Source organism: Vigna radiata, chromosome 7 (assembly GCF_000741045.1).
Source record: "Vigna radiata var. radiata cultivar VC1973A chromosome 7, Vradiata_ver6, whole genome shotgun sequence".
NCBI lineage: Eukaryota > Viridiplantae > Streptophyta > Magnoliopsida > Fabales > Fabaceae > Vigna > Vigna radiata.
In genome coordinates, this window is record NC_028357.1 from 50,301,105 (window position 1) to 50,325,267 (window position 24,163).

At 34.8% G+C, this 24,163-nt stretch overlaps 5 protein-coding genes across 6 annotated transcripts; 1 reads left to right on the forward strand and 4 right to left on the reverse strand.

Annotated features, from left to right (window-relative positions):
* Window positions 1-1,624: 1,624 nt before the first annotated feature.
* Window positions 1,625-4,308, reverse strand: LOC106768881 (aminomethyltransferase, mitochondrial). Of its 2 annotated transcripts, none has more exons than XM_014654252.2 (4): window positions 4,177-4,308; window positions 3,035-3,619; window positions 2,560-2,678; window positions 1,625-2,296 (listed from the first exon to the last, which is right to left on the reverse strand). In XM_014654252.2, exons 2-4 carry the CDS (start codon window positions 3,590-3,592, stop codon window positions 1,750-1,752), a joined length of 1,224 nt encoding a protein of 407 aa, XP_014509738.1. In that variant the 5' UTR covers window positions 3,593-3,619; window positions 4,177-4,308; the 3' UTR covers window positions 1,625-1,749. The 2 variants fall into 2 exon arrangements, with proteins under 2 accessions (XP_014509738.1, XP_014509737.1); XM_014654251.2 differs by having other exon boundaries at window positions 3,035-3,608; window positions 4,177-4,307.
* Window positions 4,309-4,838: 530 nt separating this feature from the next.
* On the forward strand, window positions 4,839-7,543 carry LOC106768608. Its single transcript, XM_014653847.2, has 7 exons — window positions 4,839-5,301; window positions 5,384-5,648; window positions 5,753-5,872; window positions 5,960-6,118; window positions 6,505-6,677; window positions 6,913-7,018; window positions 7,219-7,543. Exons 2-7 carry the CDS (start codon window positions 5,406-5,408, stop codon window positions 7,246-7,248), a joined length of 831 nt encoding a protein of 276 aa, XP_014509333.1. The 5' UTR covers window positions 4,839-5,301; window positions 5,384-5,405; the 3' UTR covers window positions 7,249-7,543.
* A 150-nt stretch (window positions 7,544-7,693) lies between these two features.
* LOC106768607 (U3 small nucleolar RNA-associated protein 6 homolog) lies at window positions 7,694-11,465 on the reverse strand. Its single transcript, XM_014653846.2, has 6 exons — window positions 10,950-11,465; window positions 10,126-10,776; window positions 9,387-9,836; window positions 8,660-8,832; window positions 8,373-8,556; window positions 7,694-8,195 (listed from the first exon to the last, which is right to left on the reverse strand). Exons 1-6 carry the CDS (start codon window positions 11,352-11,354, stop codon window positions 8,103-8,105), a joined length of 1,956 nt encoding a protein of 651 aa, XP_014509332.1. The 5' UTR covers window positions 11,355-11,465; the 3' UTR covers window positions 7,694-8,102.
* Window positions 11,466-12,925: 1,460 nt separating this feature from the next.
* On the reverse strand, window positions 12,926-16,714 carry LOC106769393 (L-ascorbate oxidase homolog). Its single transcript, XM_014654999.2, has 7 exons — window positions 16,487-16,714; window positions 16,248-16,357; window positions 14,843-15,113; window positions 14,654-14,756; window positions 14,200-14,545; window positions 13,557-13,925; window positions 12,926-13,456 (listed from the first exon to the last, which is right to left on the reverse strand). Exons 1-7 carry the CDS (start codon window positions 16,631-16,633, stop codon window positions 13,165-13,167), a joined length of 1,638 nt encoding a protein of 545 aa, XP_014510485.1. The 5' UTR covers window positions 16,634-16,714; the 3' UTR covers window positions 12,926-13,164.
* Window positions 16,715-21,676: 4,962 nt separating this feature from the next.
* LOC106767239 lies at window positions 21,677-23,957 on the reverse strand. Its single transcript, XM_014652085.2, has 4 exons — window positions 23,350-23,957; window positions 23,124-23,269; window positions 22,920-23,030; window positions 21,677-22,471 (listed from the first exon to the last, which is right to left on the reverse strand). Exons 1-4 carry the CDS (start codon window positions 23,843-23,845, stop codon window positions 21,887-21,889), a joined length of 1,338 nt encoding a protein of 445 aa, XP_014507571.1. The 5' UTR covers window positions 23,846-23,957; the 3' UTR covers window positions 21,677-21,886.
* Window positions 23,958-24,163: the final 206 nt, after the last annotated feature.

Here is a 24,163-nt window from a genome sequence, read left to right on the forward strand (position 1 = left end):
CTAATTTTTATTTTTTTTTTACGGAGTTGCAATTTATGTACACAATGATTAATTTAGTTATCCTACTATTCGTGTTGACCTGGTTTAACGTTTATAATTTTGGATTAATCTAATGTTTAGTTGGATTTAGAATTATTATTATACGGATAAAAGTTACCCCAACTTGATATATTTGCAAAACAAGTGCATCAAATTATATGATTGTAATGGTCCAATTGAATTTTATCTCTTCCACTTGTACCATATTTTCTGACATTTTGTTCATAATTAATGTCATTGCTTTTACAATATAATGGAGATACTTTAATATGCTTCGCGTGATCAGAATCTAGTTTATCTTCACAAGTAATTTATAAAATAATTATATTTTCATTATCCTTGTGTGAAGCAAAAACTTAATTGGATTGAAAGTGTGTTTCTTTTTCTTGTAGATAAATTCTATTTAAACACCGTTTTATGCTAAAAATTCTATTAGTAGAAACTTTTCATTGAAAGTCTAACTAAAAATGGATGAAATCAGCATACCTGTGAATAAATATTAATGATTTGATTTATATATTTAAGATATATATTGATTTATATATTTAAGATATATATTGATTATATTAATTTAAAAATTATGGAATCAAATTTTTGAGTTAGTTTAAATGAAAAAAAAATCATTGAGATAAAGGTTATAAGCCAATGGGATTAATATATTGAGATACTGAGAAATAAGTAGTTCGTGGAAATAAATCAAAAGAAATGTTAATTGTTTGCTACCAACAATGTAAAAGAGTTGAAACAATTTGTAGGTGTGTCTCTCTTAAAAAGGTGACAAATAGACTATATAAGTTAATGTAGAATTTTGTGCAAAATAAATAAAATGTATAACTCCTTTAATTTATAATTATATATAGAATTTCTTGTTTTGTAGTTTAGGGTAACAAACACTATAAATAAAACCAAAGGCTTCTTTACCAGTCTTTTCAATTTATATGCAAATTTATTTTATATTTATAGAAATTTATCTTTCTGGTCATTTCTTTTTTGAAATTTTACTCAACTTTCACATTAAACTTTTTTTTTTCCCTTTGATCACATTCACGATCATAGTTTGTAAATTTGGTTTTTTCAAGAATTATAATATTTTTCTTTTAGTGAGATAGATATTCACGGAAAAGAAAAATAATATGCTTTTACATGAAATAAAAAAATCTTCCATTCTTACGTAGACATAAACAAACACACTTTCATTAAAAAAAATCACATTTTCATAAAAATAGATTTCATCAATGAAATCTCTAGCAATGTTGTACAGATAATGGAAACGGACTTGAAAATTTGAACATAAACGCTACAGTTAATAAAATGTCTTGAGAAAACCAAAAAGGAACGGCCACCAGACATAATATAGCTAGAGTACCAGGAGTATAATGCATTGTTTTAACACGTCAAAATTGATGGATATTTTGATGAGTCATTTCAATGGGTTTAACACTTATTCTATCCTAAATCTTTAAGGGAATAGATTTACTGGTCATCTTTATTTCATGTTCAACATTTTCATTGTAAATGTAGAACTTCTTCGCTTTCTAACAAAATCCAACTCATGGATATCTTAATATTGATATGGAATTATGAATGCAATTGAAAGCCTGTATTTCAGACAATGACATTAACATTGACTTTTAAAACTCGGATTATGGGAAAATTTGTCAACAAGAAGAAGTGATTAGGAAATGTTTGAGATAAAAATACAGAAGTAAATTAGGATGGCTTATAGTATTTTGTTGGTACAAATGGCATTTTGGTAACGACTCCTTCATTGGCTTTTCCTCGAATGATAATCTTTACTTTGGTGCCTGCCTTGTGCAATCCAGATTTGACATATCCCATGGCTATGTTCTTCTTAAGGCAAGGACTGAATCCACCACTGGTTATTTCCCCAATGTTCTTCCCTCCTTCATCTTGAATCTCACTGTGGCTTCTGGGAGGTGGACCAGAAGAAATGAAACCAACACGCCTGATGGAAGGACCTTCTTCAAGCTGTTTCAGGATAACAGCAGCTCCTAGAAAGCCACCTTCTGCTCTCCTTCTCTTTCCTATAGCCCATGTCAGTCCTGCTTCAACTGGTGTAGTGTGTTGTTCCATGTCATTCCCATATAAACACAATCCAGCTTCAAGTCGCAGACTGTCTCTTGCACCCAATCCTGTCAATCTTACCTTCCCTTCAGATTTTTCCAGTATTGCCTTGGCAAGATCTACACCATGCTCTGAAGGAACTGAGATCTCAAATCCATCTTCTCCAGTATACCTGAAAGTCTCGATGAAGGAAGTGTTATTCATTATGCTTGGTCCAACCAATTAGACTAAGCATCGTGTCCGTGATAAACTCTACTAACAACAGAAACTTGCAAAATAAAATCAAGATTACTCGGTCACAATAAGAAAGTTAGTGTATCATGGAAAGGAAAGGAAAGATTGCCAAAGTAACACAAGATGGAGTCTCAGGTAAGTTGATTAGTACTCGGATGAACTTTAAAGAAGGAAATGTTGATGTTGGTAAGAAAAGCATACCCGGTTCGGGTAAGAAAGCACTGTGAACCATTTATGTCCAACACACGGAACTCCCCAAAGTATAGCTTGCTCAAATCCTCTTTTGTGAGGTGTTGAAGAACGGGGGCAGCAAGAGGACCCTGCACCAGTGACAATAAAAATCCTTCATTGGTGTTACAGTGAGGAGCCGTCTATTAATTCAAAAGCCCCTCAATTCATTTGAATATTCTAACACGAGCACAAAACACCTGAACAAGTGAATCGTTATACCTAGTTTTAATCTTGTGAAAGAATATGCGATACTAGAACAAAAGATACAAATGGCAGGTGATATGACAGTGTACTAAATAGTTTCCTGAAGCATTGATTTAATGTTTAATGTCTCTACAGGAGAAAACCTCAAGCAGCAGGGTAAAGGCAAATAGGTAACACATGGCAGACAAAACAAGTTAAAAGTTGTGCTTAGGAGGTGCCAATGTAAAAGAGCATGTGAAACCTGCAGAGCAAGTAGAGATCTCTCATCATGTATGTGCCATGACACATCACCTCCTTTGGCCTTGAAGGCCTTCATATGCTCCTCAATATGAGCCAGATCTTTATCCCTGCAGCCAGCATTCACAACCAAATAAATGTGGTCATCCGTCACCTTGGTAATTACCGAATCATCAATTGCCCCTCCCTTTTCATTTGTAAAAACAGTGAGTGTCCCAGTTCCAGGGGCAAGCGCAGCAACATCAGCAATAACTAGCTTTTCAAGGAATGGAATAGCATCCTTCCCTTTGAGGCTCAGCCCACACATGTGAGAAACATCAAAAAGGCTACCATTCTCCCTACAGTTTATGGTCGAGTCCATGATTGAGTCCTTGTATTGGATTGGCATGCTCCATCCAGCAAATGGAACCATCTTCCCTCCATGAGCAATATGGAAGTCATGAAACACCGTCTTTTTCAGCTCAGCTTCAGAGGCAAAACATCGACGAACAACAGCCTTCTTATCTCCATGAGCAAGACGACGTGTGACCAATTGCCCAAGTTGCCACAATCCCCCCCTCATTTTCTAAGCTAGATATCTGAAGAAACACTTCAAAAGGTTAAGATAAGTTATTGACACACCACAGTGATAATGGTCAAAGAATTTCATGTTATTGTAATTGAATCATGTCATTACTAATTTGTGAAATATGACACAAGACGGTACGTCATTCTCCCTAACCAAAATTGGCCAAAATCCCAATGTCGAAACTGGAACAAGATATGCGATGGCGTCGCAGTCAGAGACAAAACCAAGGCCCATTGCAACAAGCCAGACGAGATCGAAAAGGAAATAAAACTACAATAGAACAATTAAAACAAACATTCCATGAAAATTGTCAAAGAAAATCTACAACCATGACATTTTGCAGAACTCAAAAATTGAAACAACAGATCAGTGTACGGTGACAGACGAAAAACTCAGTGAGGAATCAATCATAAACATGCACCCATAATGAAATAAAGACAATATGGCTATATTTTCTAGATCTAAATGCCAATTTCGAGATTATGAGAGTGAGTAACTAAATATAGGGATCGATACGATATTATTATGAAGAGAAGTGGTAAAATGAAACAGAGAGAAAGAGAAGTGAGAGCACTGACATGACAGAGATTGGTTTATAATGTGTAAGGAATTGTTGAGGAGAATGAAGCAACAGAGAAGAGAAAAGGTGCGCAGTGTGTGTAAGAAAGAAGAGGAAGGCTTATCTGTTGGACTTGGACATAAATAATATAAGATACATTTATATATATTTAAATGAAGAAAAAAGAATAAGAAAAAAGCGGGTGTTGGTGGCTGAGAGCGAGAGAGAGAGAGAGAGAGAGGTGAGAGGTTCCTCTGTCGATAATACCACATCGTTAGTGAGTGGTCGAAGCACTACCAAACCACACTCACTCCTTCCCAATCTCTTTTCACCTTCTGCTTTCTAATAATTCATATAAATATTTTATCTTCAAAATTTATATATGTTCCGACTATCATACGATAGATATCTTATCATGCTTTTAATATCAACCACCTCAAATTGATTATCAAAAACTAATTTTCAATATATAAATATAATTAATATCAACTTTGTGGTTTGATTTAATTTTATTACTTACATCGATAAAAAAAATAATGGTTTAGCACGTTATTTTGTAATAAAAAGTTATTTTCAAAACCTTGGGTAATTATGGTAATAGCAATTTTGCACTAGAAAGGAAAGCAATGAAGTTGGTGAGATGGTCTGATCATGAAATAGAAGAAGTGAACCAAAACCTGAGCGAAGTGACTTGAGAAGGAAGCAGTCGGGTGGTTGGTGCCTCGGGAAAAAGTTTTTTTTTAGTGAAAGCTTGTTATTTGTAAAGTTCGTGTCCTTAGATTAGACTGTAGAAAACTTTATGCTGCATTTATTGATTATTTTTTTAAAAAAATCTTAATTGAACATAATTTTAGCACCGATGAGCTGACCAGGAAAATGATATATAAACAAATTACTGAAAGTAGCAATCTTTGATGATGGGAAGGGGCAGAAACGAAAAACAGTACACGGAACGTTGGTATTGTCTGTTGCGCGGAGATTTATAAATATTAAGAGTTGAAAGCGATTGTTGGCAGCCAGAAACCATTCATCATATTCGTGGTTCCGCTGAAGCCCCGTTTCGCAGATACTTTTCTAAATACTCTCTTCTCATTTTCTATTTCTATTTGGTGTATCAGTGAAGTTTATGCTTACCCTCCACCAGGTATTACTCTCCCTCTCCAAATCCCTTTTCCTTATTTTCTTCCTCTTGTCTTTATTTTTTCATTCATTGGTTTGTTTTGAAGGGATCAATATAATGGTTCAAACATGCTAATGGTGTATGCTCCTAGAGCTATTCTAAAGTGCCATTTATACCAAGATTCAGCTTCTGCTCAACAAACATACCCATGCAAGATCAATAACAATGTTAATTTGGTGAATTGCAATCCTAAACCTTTTGGCTGTCCCTCTAGTAATATATTATTTCATAGTTCCTCCTTCTCTGGGAAATGTGATAAGCTACAGAAGAGTCTTCATCTATTCCATCATGTTGCCACACATAAATGGCTCGTAAGCATGCTTGCTGGACCATTGACTTGTGTAGTTTGGTTGATTCATCAACTATCATTGCTCTTGCTGATTGATATGTTTTTTCTTTTTGGCATCATGTTAAGTGTGGGTTACAGGATTCCGTTTCGTCTGATGATGAATATCGTTCTTCACGCAACATAGCCATCAGCTTGTTCAGGCGTTACAGGAACTTTATTGATCGTGGTGGAACCGACAATCTAAAAGTATTACCATTGACATGCCTCCTTTGCATGTCCTTTCAATTCTTTATATTCCAATTACCTGTTTGTGTTGTGTGTTTTCATTCTCAGGAGTTCATCAATGCCGGGGTAAATGCATATTCGCTCGGGTGCACTGATGAAGGATTGAGGAAAGAACTTATGGATATGAAGAACTCTGGGATTGAAATTGATGTAATGCAAAGTTATGGTGGAAGCACCAGCTTGAAATCTAAGATCATCTCAGAGGAGGTCAGTTATAACCAGCTAATTCTAAGCCATCGATCATGATTATCACGAGAATTTCTTTTGAGGATTAGCCTTTACTGTAAATTGGTAGAGCTGTGTCTGTGTAGAAGGAGCTGATTTTCTCCATTATGTTTAGCAGATTCTTAGAGACAGGTTTCTCTGCATATAAACAAACAGGCTTTGCCTCTTTGAAAGAAGCAACGGTGAACCGATAGTTGTTAGTTAAGCTTGTTAGTTTATTAGTTTTCTAAGTAACTACTTAATGCTAGCTCTTAATACAACACCAAATTGGCATCACTTGCATTACCTAATATTGGTTACTTGATTTTGTTGGTCATGAATTCTGCTAGGTCTCAGTTGTCTTACTCTTAATGACGTGTATCATGCAGGTTGATGAATGCATTTTCTGGTTAAGCATTATATTCCTTACCATCTTGTGCACACCCCAACCAACCATTGTTAGATGGTCATCTACACCCCCGGTGTCAGATGAAGTGAGACTGCAATGGAAAGGCTTTTGTGCTCTTATAGCAAATGCATATTTTATGAAGGGAATGGCTTGGTGAGATGCCATCCTTGCACCCTTTTTTCCTATATTTTAGTTTTCCTTACTTTTCAAATATGCTTCTAATAGATTAGTAGTATGTATGATTTTTCCCCATTAATCAGTATCATCTACCACCACCGTTAGTGGGTGAAGTTTGTTCTTCTTCCTGACTGTAGTGCATAGTTAAAGTTTGCAAGTAACAAAAGGCTATTGGAAATTCACAGTAGTGCTTAATATGTGTTTATTGAAGGCTTCCGGTGAAGACTCTTCAATTAGAACAGACAGCTGTGATGGGTCAAGCTGAGAAACCGTCAGTTGTTGCTAGCCGAATGCGATTAGTCTTTAGCACGCTTGAGGTTAGCAGTTTATCTATTATTACGATAAATGTTTGGAATGGTTACTGTGGCGACCATGATATATTTTGAGACTAAATGCGGAACATCGCATGCATGCGATTAAGATTATTATTCTTTAGTGTCTCACTGGTCATGCTCATCTCAATACATTGCTAATCAAAATAGAAATAGAATTTAACGTAGCTATTTGACTGTTGTAGGTAGTGAGCCCACAGTGGCCGAGAGCATAGAACACGAGATCAAGATAAATCCTCCTCTCAACAATTGCCCGTTGAGTTGTATTCCATGTTTGCTGACAAATGTAGCCAGATGATATTAAAAGGGAAAGCGAATAAAAAAAATGGATAACAATGTGATCTAAGTATGTTCTGTGCAACAATTTGGATTTCTGTTTTGTATGTCATATAAGCGATACGTATATTATACACGTATAAATATAATAATGCCCTTCTAGTGCTTTAAAAATAAAATTTGGAGAACTTACCATCAGTTGGTACATACAATACGGAGGATTATTTCATTCAATGGTTGTTCAGTTTCCCTTTAAACGTTGATTTTACATACTTCCCTACGTCTTGCATGATCCACTCTGTAATCACTTTCCAACCAGTAACTTGGGATGCATACACACGACATCGATAACGTCCAAAATCATATTGGAAAGTCTTTTTAAGATAACGTCCAATTAACAACTTTCTCTTCAGCATGAAAGAACACCACACGGGTATATTACAATCAGTGTTAAGAACACACCATAAAACAAAAGTTTAGGGAGAATACACTGATTCTGTAACTCAGAACAACTGTGGTTTATAAGCCTTTACATAAAATTGAAAGATACACGTTCTGCCAAGTTTACAACCTACCAATGACAGTTACCAAAATAAACCCAGAAAGAAATTCCCAAGACTTCACCAGTTAACATATAGCTTTCGGGAAGAAAGAACGAAGGAAGCTCTATTTCCCACCTTCTAGAGAAGGGAGAACAAATTTGTGTCTAGACTAGCCAAAGGAACAAATTTCTGACGAAAAATATATCGGTCAAAATTGAACTCTGATAGCCATGGTCTTAAGTTAGAAATTATCACATATCTGGAGAGGCGACAAATTCACTAGCATCTTTCAATACTCTCCTTGCACGCCAATAAATAGCAGTAGCCTTTTCTGATGTCCCCATCTGCACAATCAACCGGAAAAATAAATAACATCATGGATGCATCACTTGGATTGAATGATAAACTATCCGCTACACATAGGTAAAACCAGATATGGAAAAGGATTTAAAAACAAGTAAAAGTGCAATTAAAGCAGTTTCCTAGCAGTAGTATTAATACCAAAAGGGGGGAACATTTACCTTGGTCTCCATTCGATAATAATCTTGCCATAAGCTGACATTTTGGTCATAAGTTGCGAGTGCAGATTCATACAACTTCCTGGCATTTATGAGACCATCTTTATCTCCTATTGATGCAAGGTTTGTTTCTAAGTCAATGCAATGTCTATGTAACGCAAGGCCAGGATGCGGCAAAGCTAGAAATCTGCAATGAGAACCAGTTGAGGAACTTATTATAGATTTAAGACAAAATCCTGTGGAAGAATATTTTGGTAACCAGTACCCTGAGGTAATTCCACTGCACATACCGTTTATAGATATCTCTAGTCTGCTGAATTCCATCTTTTTGAAGTACAAAACTTACAATGGCAGAAGAAAGGGAAAACCCATTTTCACTGCCACCATCTCTGACCAAAGTAACAACAGAAATCTCTACCAGTTTATCAAAATATGATCTTTGATTTGCATAGAATTTAAGGGCCTGTATTAAAGAAGAATAGAAAGGTGAACTATATGAAGAACTTTGCAATTTTAATATTATACAAAATAGTTCAAGTGACTGACAAATCCATTCAAAAGCTGAACAGAATAAATAAAAATGCATGAACATTTAATAAAGGAGGAGCGTACATAAAAATCTTTTCAGCACTATGTACATGCATTCTTTTACCAATTTCAGTTTCAAGTTCAACTGGCAAACACTTCTTTACAAGACGAGAAATAAGTTAAAAGCCAACAGCTATTTTTCAGCAATAATTAATCATTAACAATAGCCAATTAACATTGAATCTTCTGTAGGAAAAAGCATATGGAAATCATATTGAAAAAGGAAAACCAGATAATTCTAACCGAGATACGGTTCAAAAATCAAATAATCAAGGAACAAATATTGTATAGTTTAAACCCTGAACAGAAATTAGTGTTAAAAATAATTTGATTGGAACAGAATTCAAGATATGATTGACCGTAGAAAAACAGAATCAAGATATGATTGACCGTAGAAAAACAAAAACAAGATATTGGTGGTAACAGTACCTTTAACCACAAGTTATATGATTTTGAAGCAGAAACTTTCATCAAACTTTGTTGAAAGAGTTCAAAAAGGGTTTGCAAATCAGCATCACTAGGCGTAGCAGAACTTCTTGTGATGTATCTAATTTCAATAGTAATCCTCAACACCCATAACTCCACCGATTCTGCAAGCTTTCCACTGCAAAGCTCTGCTGCTAGTTTCCGAGCCTCTTCCAGTTGTCTCAATTGCAAATGTAAGGACACGTGCTTGCAAGCAAGATCTTCAGTTATACATCCCATGCTTTCAGCCCTTGCGTATATTGACAGGAGATGTGATATATAGTTTACAGCCTGACCAGATGGCCCAATTATATTGGTTTCTCCTTCTTTAGGAGCTATAATAGCCGATAGAAAATTTGCATACAAACTAAACATAGTTCCTGATGATATATTATTCAAAGCCTCCTCATAAACCTACAAAACATAAGGGTAAAAAACATATAGGGGTCAGACCCAAGTTTCACTACACCAACAGGCACATGAGAAAAGAATCATTGAAAAATCCAACATTACCACGATCTAGCAAGCATTATTCCTAGAGCTGGGATACAATTAGATGGAATTACAAGAACAACCTCCATCAAATATACCTATTTATTTTTCCTAGATTCAGGCTAAAGCAGTCATAAATCTCAGTCACCAAAATAGCCTTTAGTGACATACCATGTTCCCTATGATTTCAGAAGTTCCCAAAGATTCATACCTGAATAGCCTTTTCCAGCCGAGGAATTATGAACTCTTCACTTATCCCCTGACCATTTTCAAGATCACATTCACGCCTTGCAAGCCAGTCCCAAAATTCCGGTTTTGATGAAAAATCCCTCTTCGTGTCATTCAATATCTTCTTACACATATCTTCGTAATCTGACAAATTTGTACCCTCCAATATTTCTAAAAATCGCTTCCTAAGACTGAGACTTGAAGGGACAGCTTCAACCGCTCCGTCGTATACAGTCTTGAAAATGTTCATACCATGTTCTGCAAACAATTGCTGCTTCTCTTTCGATTGATCACTTCCAACATTTGCTCCATCATTATCATCACCGTCCACTTTTTCATCCAGAGACATGAACAACTCTTTGTTTTCATCCTTCCATTGTTTTTCATCATCACGGGTGAGAGTTCCCTCATCCTCACCCAAAGCTACCTTCCGTGCCTTCAACTTATTAAGGTAGGTAAGTTCCATCCGAAGATACTCCACCCAAAGATCTTCCGAAGTTGGACAAACTCTGAGACCCTCCTGCATCAAAGCACGAGCAGCCGCAACATTCAAGTTGCGATCAAATTCCCAAGCCGCAGCATAAATCCAAACTCCCGGAACCTTTGGATGAAACCTAATAACTTTAGCCAATGCCTGCATATTATTCAAAACTGCATTGTTCACATATACAAACATACATGTATGAACACATGTATGGATTACATGTTATACACGCATATACATACATGTATCCCATATATGAAGAATCCAAACGAAAATGCAATTAAAATGTTCGGAGAATAATTGAGTAAAACAAGATTAAGTACCGTCTTCATCCTGCCATTTTCTCTGATCCTGCAAAACTCGAGATAGCGAAACCAGAGATCGATATCGCCCTTGTAGCGCTTTAAAGCGAGCTCGTAAATCTCCATAATCCTAAGAAGGCCCGCGACATCCGACTTGGACTTCTTCAGCTTCTTGTTGCCTTGTTTTCTAAATTCCCGCGCTACGGACTTCTTGCGGAGCTCGCGGAGAGCGTCGAGTTGAGTCTCATACTCAATATATGCCAAGAAATCCTGCTTCAGAGGACACGGACGCTTCAGCCTGTACTCGAATTTTCGCCGCTGCTTCACAATCTCGGCGATTTCGCGGCGGTTGAAGAGACCACGCTGCTCGAGGTCGTCAAGCTCATCTACCATGCGCTCCAATCGGTACTGCACCACGTCCGCCATGTTGCTTGGTTTCGAACACCGTCAAACAGAGGAGCAGCGCGAGGAACTACGAAGCTTTTAGTTTCGAACCTGAACCTATCTTTCTGTCAGTTGAGGTAGAAGGAGGGTTTTGCTCATGTTGGGACTCTTATTGAAAACGGCCCAACCATTATATAGCCGAACCTTAAATTGGGATGGGCCTTTGTGGGCTTCAATTAAAAACGATTTCGGAAGTAAAAAAATAAAAAGCCCACCAACCTTACTACACATTGAGAAACAAAAGATGTGCAAAATACTCATTATCCAAGAAATTTTTTGAGTGAAAAATGAAATACCAAGACAAAATTATATATTTGTTTACTCCTTTTTCTATCTTATTTCTGCTTGTGGGTAGAACATTGAATTAAAATTTCGGTACATTTTTATCTTAGTAAAAGATTAGTATATTTCTGTTTTTAATTATATTATTGGTATAAGTTATCGATCGATTTTATTTATTTTCTTGCCTTAAAAATATAATTAAGTACCTTTAATGTGAGATCATCTTCCAAAAACCTTTTTTTTTTCTATTCACCATATTTAATCCCAAGAACTTGATTAACTATATATATCTATTATGATCCTTGTAACAACACTAGTCCAGATTGTTTAGAAATAGTTAAATTGAGGTAATGTTGTTTGTTAATGTGAAAAGGAGGGTTGTAACAACAACAGTCCAGATTTCATTTTATTTTAAAATATAATTGAGTAAAATAGGAATATAAAAAAAGGAATGTATGCTTATATATTATTATAGAAAAATAAATAACATAAATATAATATTAAGTTATAATCTTTTTATTTATTAGTTCTAAAACATAATTAAAGGTAAAATGGAAAATAAAATTGTTATAGATGAATTATTAAGGTAAAACAGGTATTGTCTTGTTCCTGTATGCACATGGAAAAAAATAAAATTTAATAAATTAAAAAACATTTTCTGTTTCAATCATTCCAAAAGAAAACATTTTTAATTATAATCTCAATTATTAGGGTTTTACTCAATGATTGTTAATATATCTTAGGTTTAATTGCTTCTTTTGTCCCCAGTTTGGTTGAAGTGTGTCAAATTCGTCTCCCTTTTAGAAAAATATCAATTTCGTCCCATATAGAAAAAATTTGTGTCAATCAAGTCATTTCCGTTAAAAATAATTGCTTTCAAAACTCACTTTATCTACAGTAAAATCAGGGATCGGACCCATGAAATGGTTATTATTCAAAACTTACTTTTTATGTTTTTAACACCATTAATTTGTATTTAACGAAAATTACTTGATTGATACAATTTTTTTCTATATGAAGACGAAATTGACATTTTTCCATAAGGAGGACGAATTTGACACACTCCAACCAACGGACAAAAGAAACAATTAAAATTATATCTTATTTATTTTCTGAGATATATATGTACGCCCTCGAATCCAAAACTTTTTTGCTTTATACTATACAAAAGTATAAAAGCAAACGCATACTGAGTCAGACAAGAGGACGTTGAAGAAAAGACTGACTACATTGCGCAGAGTCACGGGTGACCATACTTTCAGTTCACGTACTTCCAAAAATGCTGCCTCTTTCTTCTTCAGCATCTGATTTATTAATGAATACGTGAAAATGATGGAACTTGAAAGTTCATACTTACTACTACCATTACTACAGATGCAGCAGATACCTCAGCATCTCAAAAAAAAATATATAAATTGAAATACTCGTAGTAAATATGCCACCCTCTCGTGACATGGTGCAATTGCGATGCATGTAGCTAGCTACAACCTAAATAAATCAAACGATGAAACTAGAAAGGCCTTGTGCGACGACCACTTGCCCTGCCACAAAGAAGGGCATTCTTTGGGACAGGATATTCGTCTCTCCATGACTTGGAAGGTGTATACACTCTCAGATAAAATTGTTGTCCCAAGTATTGCCTTGCCCAATTCTCAGACCTTATGTTCCACATTCCCACGTTGTCTAGTGCCATGTAGATTGCAGTCCACGACCTTGGATACACCTGTACGGTGCATCTAGCAACTGTGTCTCTCAGATTGTAGTGTACTCTACTGTCTTGTGTCCACTGCCCGCTGCCAAACCTATTCACCTCATAAAATCATATGTTACTTGTTGTGATTGTAGTTACATGAATGCAATGCAGATTTAGTTAGTTAAATAGTAAATAGCTATGAGACATACCCTACAACAAAGAAGGAATAGCCATCAATATGCCATGACTGCACAGAATCCTCCCAATTTTGGAACACAATCTCCACGAATTCGTGGAAATTGGCCCCCATGACAGAGGTTTGGAGATAGGCATTATTGCCACCGTTAGGACTGGTAGGAATGCTTCCAACGTAGAAAACTCCTTGGATGTTGAAGTAGTCGGCTAATTTCAATGGGGTATCTGGTGCAACGTATGAGACACCATTGACAGCGTACCTCTGCTTGCCATTGATGTAAGGAGCCGAGTTTGCGAGCATGATGGTCCGGCTTGGTTGGATCAATCCGTAATGGTAAGATCCCTGAGGGTTTGGTCTTGGCCCACTTGCGGTCAGGTTCCACCTGGTTTGGGATCATCAAAACAGAATACTAAGTTATTGGCAGATAAGTTACAGGTATAATCCTAACAAGTGCATGTAATAGTTACTGCAAAGTTTTGTCCTGTATTTGGTCCCTTAAGTGCGTATATCAGTTGACACTTCACACTTTCAAGCACCAAGGCAACACAATTACCACTTCAAGGACCAAATTGTACATTAGCTCAACGTGCAATAATATGTACTCCAGTAGTTATAAACTTAAACAACAGGATAGCAATATGGAACCAAAAGAATACCGGATAGTTCTAGCCTGATAAACTGATGATGTAATATCAAGGGTAGGCCCTGCAGGAACTGGTCCAGATACCCCAATGCGTGAATAGCTGTAATGAAGAATGGAAGTTGTTGTGAGAATCCGTCTGGTGAATCTTGTAGAGACAACTATGTAGTAATCCTTGACAGGTTGATCAGCTGTGACCAGCACGGAATAGGACTGTCCAAGATGGATGTCAAGGGAAGAATAGGAGTTTTGGAGGGTATGAGATCCTTCTACCTCCACAAGTTTCAAACTGTGGCCCTGGATTCTAAAGTTGATTGATGTTGTGAGCCCCACATTTGATATTCTGAATCTATAAGTCTTACCTACAGATAAGGCATTGAAACAGTGTTGGGCGTGCATTTTGAAAATTAACAATGGTGGCAGAGCACAAAAGAAAGTTCAGCAAGGCCTTAAGTTATTTGGCTACCTACCTTGATCAACAGTGAATGTGTTTCCATTCCAACCGCGTCCATTGATAAGAAGGCCATCAGGGAAGGGGAGATTATGACCATTCTCTAGTACTCGTCTCAGTCTCTACAATAACAAAGGGTAAGTATAAATGGAATGATGATGAGAGGATGTGAAGAGAGGATAAATAGAAATGAATGCAAGGGGTTTACTCGGTGGTCAAGCTTGAACCAATCTCCAGCAAGTATGGTAAAGTCTCCAGCAGGAGGAGGGAAAGGAACAGGAATGAGAGGGCGACTCCAAATTCTGATGCCACCAAATGCTCCGGCAGCTTTGTGCATTCCAAGAGATGGGAAGTAGAAATAACTACCAATCTGGTCTTTTACCTGAATAGCATATGTGAGGTTCCTCCCAGGTAGAATTGGGCAATTTGTGCCCTCCACTCCATCCTGCCAAGAGTTCCTCCTGTGCTGTAAGCCATTCCTGCAGAAAGCATGCTAACATCATCAAATTCTGACAAACACAGTTGTTTCTATCTGCCAAATAAATACACTATATAATTTGTGTTCGTCATAATCATTGGTATTGATTGGACGTGGGATGAACAACCTAGGAAGAACAACAGTTCTGCAAAGTTAGCATTTACATTTGGTCATGAAATATGATTTGATATCCCTAAACATGTCACATTCGAGTTTATCTTCACATAGTTTTACAAGAAGCAAACTTGACGTGAGAATTCAGTTCCATCTTGAGTTGAACCTCGAAAAAGTTCATGCATTATAATGTTGTAAGAATTTAACTGAGAAGACTGGTCAAGTAATAAAAGAAGGTTTATGTTTGCAGGGTTGAGAAGATGCCTGCGAACAGTTTTGTAATCCCATGATCTAATGAAATCATGGTAGTAATTTACCGTCCCAAATTCATTAAGCTACTGTATTAGATTCCTAAGTTGCCAACTGCTCAAATATACTATTTTAATAACAGGGATCTATATAGTCAGTCAATTGCAAGATGCCCAAACAGAATATTGTAAAGATGAATAGTTTTATGCAGCCACTCATGGAAACATAATCCACGCGTTCATTAAAATAGGACACAGATTTCACAATAAAGCGTCATTAAAAAAGGGAATCTAACCTCTAATTAGCTCTTTGTTTGAAAGTGGTTTTTACAAAAAAAAAAAAAATTATCTCTGATTGATCGATTATAAAAAAGAGGCCAAAAAAGATAGCATTGACAAAGACAAAAAAAGTTCACAAGTTTGCATGCCCCCGTATATAGCAAGATTTCCCATCCTTTTCCTGTACTGAGGCAAATTAGTAGATTTCTTTTAAATACCACACTAACTTGATAAATTAAATATAAAGAATCATGTGGGCTCTGAATTTCTTTTTCCAGGGAAGGAAAAAACTGAATAAGTTGACCTGATCTATCAGAAAAGTTAAGGAACGGAAAACGTAATTTTGATGAATAGGAAAAGATAGGAACTTGTAATAGTTTTTATTCAAAATCTGCACAGAAAATGTATAACTTTCATGAAAGGCATGCTTCCAGGACAGAAATTAAGGAACAAAAGCAGAACAATGCAGATAGGACTAAAATGCAAGAATGTACCAAGAAATGAGGAATGGCTCTCTGAGGTAGTTATAGACATTGATAATCAAGTTGTCATTTGTAACAGCGTCTATTTGAGGCCCCGGAAACTGGCCATTAATCAAGATCCCCTGCAAAAATAGGAAGCAACAACCACATTGAACCCAAAAATCTTGAACAAAGGCTACCCGAACCTGTGCTGAGCATAAAGCTAGGAAATTTTTGTTTCTGAGAAGAACAGAGTGGCAGTTAGAAAGTACCTGTTGCTTAACACCAAGAGGGTAGATGTCGCCGTAGGTGACCTTCCAAGTGAGGAAGCGATAAGGGTCTTCACAGTGGACGAAAGCAGAAAGAAATGTGACAAGAAGAAGGAGGAAAGAGAGAAGATTACACATGCATGGTCTCATTTTGCATACACTGACCTCAGAAGAGCAAGGCGTGGTAACTTGCTGCTTATAATGTAGTGTGAACCTCTACATTATAGATCTGTCTGTGTTTGTTTTGTTTTTTTATTTCGTTTTGTTTATTAGAATACAGATTTATAACAGAAATCAATAATACAGAAAACAGCCTACAACAAAGTCTAGAACTAAATGTTTCACTTTTTATAGTTTCTCATCGTCCTTCTCCTTTGGTAGTTTTTATTTTACTTTTGTCTGCAAATTATTTTGGTCGGTGGAAGTGAAGTTCATATTTTTCCACTTTTACAAAACAAAAGTTCACGGTTTTATTTTTATACTACATTTCACTCTAACTTTGGTTAACTAATTAGAAGAAAAATTACAATGTTTTTATCTAATTAATCATTTTGGGGTGGTTTAAGAGAAGAAAAGGGGTAACCTACGATGGATTTGTTTGGTAGCGAAAGCAAAGAAAGATGGAGTGAGTTGTCATCCAGTCGTGATCACATGCTTCACAGTGGTCCCACTCACCTGCATCCATTTAACATGTTAAATCAACAAAATATATAGCAGAGTGTCAGCTCTAGCAGTAACAAATACCATCCATTTTTCACTTGCACCAAGACTCATGCTAATGTTTGTATTTTTTTTAGGTTTAATAGGTTCGGAAGTCTCAATATTTGAGAGTTTGTTTTAATTGGGTCTTCCAATTTTGAAAGTGATCAATTAGGTCCCTAATTTTGTCAATTTGAATCAATAAAAGTCTTTCCGTTAAATGCGGTTAACGCCATGAAGTTTTTGAACATATGGTACGCTTCCAGGTGGCACCGTTTCAAGTGTATAAGTGGATTATAAAAGAGTGAAATCCCTAAATTTTACCCTTTTATAATTCACCTATGCACTTGAAATGATGCCACCTGAAAGCATCAGCGTGTCACATGTTCAAAAACTTCACGGTGTTAACTGCATTTAACAGAAAGGCTTTTATTGATTCAAATTGACAAAATTAGGAACCTAATTTATCACTTCAAAAATTAAAGGATCCAATTGAAACAAATATCCATATAGACCACCGAAGCTATTAACCTCTTTTTTACTTTGGTTTTGGTTTCTGAATTTGTATTCATATTGAAGTTGATGAATTCAAGTCACGTGCATCTGACATTTTACAGCTACTTATCCCTAAGCCTGCTAAGTTATCAAGAAAAGGAATCCAATTTTGTGGGTATCAGAAAGTAAGCTGTGTGAGTCAGAGTTTAAGTATTTATATAATTTTGAACTGGTTCATATAAACCTTCCACAACTGGGCATGGTTTAATTGCTGCAATTAATAAAGTTGTGGAAGGATCAAGCATTTGCATGGCAACACGAAGAACTGAAAATGTTGTTACAATTATTATGAGAAAAACTGAAGGTAAAGGCTCATGATTGGTATATTTATAGTGCATTCATTTAAGGTCACTACTGACAATACCAACAGAAAAAGAATCAATTTACACAATTTATATATATATTGATTGGTTTATTTGTAGCGCATTAATTTACACAATTACATTACTGAAATCAAGAAAACCTATCTAAAATTCTAGTTTATGAAAAATAATATTTACAAATAAAGAAAAGAATGTGGTAGTGATAATGGTAATAGGAGTTATTATTATAAGATAATGTCAATGTGTCAAGTGTATATAAACTAAGCATTTTTGTCCGTCAAACAAGTGTTAATAATGGTTTAGATAGAGTGAACAAAATATTAAAACATAAATCAGAAAGTCAAACTTAGAAAACAATTAAAAAAAATAACTATTGGACATATTGGGTTTTAGAAAAACCAGAAACTATAATTTGACTGTAAGAGGACCAATCTCTACTTGCTTCGAGATATAGTAAAAAAAATCATCGTAACTAAGTTCATGTTTAGTTTTTTTCTTACAAAAACTTTCGACTTTTGTTTTTATCTTTGTCTTTAAATTTAATAAAAACAAAGTTATTAAAATGTCGTATCTTAATATAGAAAAGAAAATTTTTTAAATCAAATCATTTCTTATAGAGATATCATCATGCCACTATTTCCCAACTTCTTCAAACCATATTCTCGTCTTTATATTTTTTTCATCTTGCGTCTTGTTTCCGTTTTTCAATTGAAGTGTTTGTTATAAATACTTATTCTGATTAACTAAATGAAGTGTTTGATATAAAAAATAATCTTATAAAAGAAATACATGTTTCTCGTATTTAATTTAATATTTAAAAAATAACATTACCGTGAAATATTGTTTGACGATTTATTTTTTGCAAATTGAGTTTTATTTAAAGATATAATTTAGAAAACAATAATACAAATTTTATCGATAAAAGTTAAACTTTTATTTTGTTTCATCTGTAAGCTTAGTTCGCACAAGTTGTTCTAAAATCGATTGGAAATATATATAAAAGGCACTTCAATATTAAAAGGATAATTATATTTAGACAACATTTTTTTTACAACATTTGAACATTGATTACGTATCAATATGTGATTGGTCAAAAATTACTCCAGAATCAATAATAATAATCATAAACATTATTGTGGAGTAATTTTTGACCAATCACAGATTGACACGTAATCAATATTCAAATGTTGTAAAAAAAATGTTGTCTAAATATCATTATCCATATTAAAATTAGTTCAGATTCTATCGATTAAACAATTAAATATATAATAAATAGGTGATAAAAAATTTTAACAATTCAATTTAATCTTAATTATTGATCTCTTTAAATTAACTAAATAATTAATTGAATTTTATCATGATTGATATATCTCTTTCTTATTTAGACTATCATTTATGTTATTTCAATATAAAGTACATTATTTTTTTATATGTTGAAAGAATTTGATGTCTAAATTATTACTTTTATAATTTTAAGAATGAGCCTCTCAATAGTAACAAATTTAAATAACACTAAATATATTACAAAACAATTTATAATAATTAATTTAAAATTTTGGATTTTAAGTAATGTTTTGATTTTCTAACGTGAAATTCAAATAGTACTTATATTTACTTTTGGAATTGGTATGGTAAGATGTTAGGATATTACTTATACTAAAAAGTAAAAGACTAATTTTCATTTTTTTTATCTTTTAAGTGAAAATTAGTAATTATAGTTGATTTTTATTAAAAGATAAATATTTGGACTTAAAGAATAATAGTATAAATAAAATAATCTTTATATATTTTCATAACAACAACTTATTCGTGTTTAATATGAATATATAAAGTCGTCACATATATGGTAATAAACTCATCACATTTTTTTTAAAGATTTGTATTCTCATGATAGGCTGTCACCTATGTCATTTATTCTTAAGCTTTTTAGATTTATGGTAAATTTAAAACATGTAAAAATTTCACATCAACTATATATAGGATTAATTTAAAATATATAAATAAGATAATTATTAACCTACTAACTAGTTTTGTATGATAAAATGAGTTTAAAATAATTTCCTAGTCATTTTAATATCTATGACTTAGAGGCTGAAAACAACTACTTCCCTTTCTTAATATAGTAATTCAATCAATAGCTTTAAGTAAGTATATTTGTAAAATTTTGATGAGCTAATTTTAATGCTGCAAATTCAAGCATCACAGTAATGAATAACGTTGACTTTTCATCAAAATTTTCATCCATATGGCCAATTCAAACTTTAATAAGTTTAAAATACTCACTTACAACTATCAAATCCTTAAAATAATTAACATAAACAACTTAAAATATTGCTTTCAATTCATATTAATAAAAAAAAAAATAATCTCAAACCCTAGTTTGCAAAATATACATGAAAATTTAAATTTCTTTAATTAAATGAAATACTTAAACAATATTATGAAAAACAAATTACAAATAATTACTTGTAAAAAGTAGTTGAATGAGAAAGATAACGTATAAATTGAATAAAACACACTTAAGAAAGTATATTATAACAAAGAAAACCAAAATTATCTGAAACCTTTTCTTCTTTTGAAGTTACAAATCCAACACAAAGTAGGATGAATGGAGAACAACGACTATATAAAAATGGTAAAAGTTGACCGCATTTTTAAAATTTTTTGAATTACCTTTGTTGATAACTGAGGAAGAAGACCCCATCTGAGTTTTCTGAGGGCAACATTTGCAGTGAATGAATTCAGTAATAATGGTCCAACCGAGTAACCAATGTTGAGGTGTGAAAAACCATCTCATTCACAAACCTATTTATGATTTTGCATTGAAATAGAATCATACTGCCAACTAAATAAATGCTATCTGAAATGAAAGCAGGACAGGGCCAATGGATTCCGCATATAATCAATACTTCACCACTCAAATGCCAAGGATCCTTCTGTTGCCAAATTATCAACCAAGCACACCACAGAAGTCAGAATAACTTTCTTACAAATTTTACCACCAAGAATGTTAGCACTTTAATGGATACATTCTTTTGAAAAGTCTTCATTTCCTTGATGATTATTACAAGGATAAAGAACCAGTGGCCATCTCAGCATGTATTAGCTCGAATTCTCGATCAAATAATGTACTTGAGTCATTGAGAGTTTCTGTAAGCAGAATAATAAATTTCAAGGACGAAGGACGCTTCAATTTTATTACGGAAGTCACAATTTTCAGATTTTTGAACTAAATACTTAATATTCTGACAGAATAGCAAAGAGAATTTAACACGTGATGATTTCAAAGTAAATACCAACCCAAGCAAGCCACCAAATTTAATGAGTCTAGTCAAACATCTTATTACCATTGGCTAAATTTTTGGTAGAGTTGGACTCTTTTGGCAGAAATAAATCAATATTTCCAGAGATGAATTTAGGGACGGGATTGCCACCTGTCGGCAAGTATTTACACAGATTACGCTACCAACCATTCAATATTAACACCTTAAAATGTTCAGTCAGATAACCTAGTATCCTAAGCAACTAGAGATTGCTGGCCAAAATAAAATGATACTTTAAATAATTACAGAATAGTATGACTCATTTGAATTTCAAGAAAAATGCAACACAGAGGAAGGGAAATTATATATCATATCAAAGGCAGATTGAAGTTCTGAAAATACAGCATTTGTCCCCATATACAATGTCAGTAACGTCTCAATAACATTTTTCATGTAATCTGTACAAAATTGCATGCAAAACATGCCGTAGATACAGAATCGGCAAGAGAGTGAGAACATCAAAACAAAGGGTTCACCGGACAGCCAGATTCTCCAGACAGGCATTACACACTAGAAATTGTCAAAAGCAGACCATAATGATCACTGGGCAAAACTGGAAGTACCAGTTTTTTGATCTCATTTCTTACTTTCTTCTCTTTGTTGTATGAAAGACCAGGTATTACTTCCATCCCAATCATGTCAACACTAATTATCTTAAAATCAGTTAAATGACAAATGAAGCGATCTAATCGCTTTTGGAGAGTACGGTTGCCTGTCAACATCTGGTTCGTCTTGGTGTCATAAGTCCAACCACTTTCATTTGGCCTTTGTTGAGCCCAGGCATCAATCCATCCATCTTGCAACGGATATTGGCCATCACCTTTATCATCCCAGTTCATGTCACCTCCAAAAACAACATTTGGCTTATTATCGAGAAGGTTTAAAGCCTCATTGGCCTGAACTACTCTTTCCTTGCTGAACATCTGATCCCATTTGGGGGGGCCTGGACAGGGACTCTCAAGATGGCTAGTGGCAATAACCAATGACTTGCCACTTTCAGCTTCAACTTCGGCAATGCAAAGTTCTCTTCCCATAACAGAATTGCTGAAGGGCTTGTTGCGGAAAGACTTAACAGCCAGTTTGCTTAGCTGCAATTGCGTACACAGGTATGCCAGAAAACATAAACTACCTCTTCGCCAAATAAAATGTTCACTTAAAAGTAAATATAACCTCCAACAACTGTAAAAAATAACTTCTAGCTAAATGCAGACAAGCCATTAATGCCAAACCAGCAACAAGAAATTCAATGGATAGACAATCACGATTACTATAACTATTATAACGTATCAGGACAGATTTATCAATAGGCCAGTATGAACAGAATTGTTCCTACTTTCAAAACCTGTGAACAAACTGCATGTTAGCAGAAAAAAACTCGTGCCAAATACACCAAAAATGGCGACATATTTAACGCAAAGTAATATCCAGGTCATCAAAATAAATGCAGCACATGGGCTATAAAGGGGGTTCAGTCTAGAACACACCGAACATGTATGTATCAATACAGAGGCAAAGGTTCAAAGATATCAAACTTACCACCATACAGAAGTATGGTCTTGAATAAGCCATCTCAGAAGAAACCGAGCAACGGTACACACTCCACCACGTGGATTGCTTGAATATGTCATATATATTTGGAGTCACCTCCTGAGGCAGCAACGGTCCAAATTACACAAAGAGACAAATCATCAAAAAAAGTCATCAAATAAGAAAGACAGCTAGGAGCACAAATATTGAAACCTGGAAGCAGATAAAGTCAGGGGAATGCAACTGAACAAGATCACCAATAGCCTCCATCCTCTTCTGCAACTCCAAATCTTCCCGGAACCAGACATTGTAACTCAGTATCTTAAACATACTAAAAGCTTTTCCCGAGTCCACATTATCTGCAACATACGATAGCATTTCACAAAGCACGTATTTTGCAGACATTACAAAAAATAGAAACGCCTAAAAATACGCTCACCATCGCCGGTGGTGCGTGTAGGTGTAGCCTTATTGAACAGCTTAACCTTCTTTGAAGTATCATCATCCTCGACAACATGAACTTCATGGATGGCCTTTCTTTTGTTGCAGGGTCGAAGAGGGAAGAAAACAGAGCCAACGGAAGAATCGCCATCAGTGGCGTCAGTCAAGTCGTCGAGATAGGAAAGGGAGAGAACGGGGCATCGAGTATCGCAGACTTCGCAAGAGGGGTTGTTGTAAGGGTTTAAGAAAGTGCAGGCCTTGCACGACCATTTCGGGGGCGACGAAGACGAAGAAGAAGGACCGCTTGGGGACGCGGGGGACAAGCAGATTTCGCACTCCCGCTTTTGAGAAGGAGGGTTCACGAAAGTGCATTTTTTGCAGGCCCACGACATCGGAGATGAAATGCGAACCGATTCAAATTTTCTAGGGTTTATCAGAAACGATGGTGAAACAAGTGAAGAGAAGAGTAATCGCAGAGGCATTTCAAATTTCATGCCGTTTTTGCACGACTATCAAAACGCAGCGCTTTGAAAGAGGTTAAAACGGCAACATTACAAAGCCATACGTGCATAAGGGTGTCGATTAAAAATGAGCTAAAAAAGTAGTAAAAAAACACTGATGCTAGAAATTTTGTAGAAAGGTTGGATGCATAGCGAGTTGATGAAGTAAATTGATTTCTTTAAAATATTTTATTTTTTTATTTTATATATTTATTGTAATATATTAAATTTATTTGACTAATGGTACAATCATGTTAGATGTATGTATTTTTAGCTATAATATAAAAAAAAAAAAAACATTTTTTCTATAAA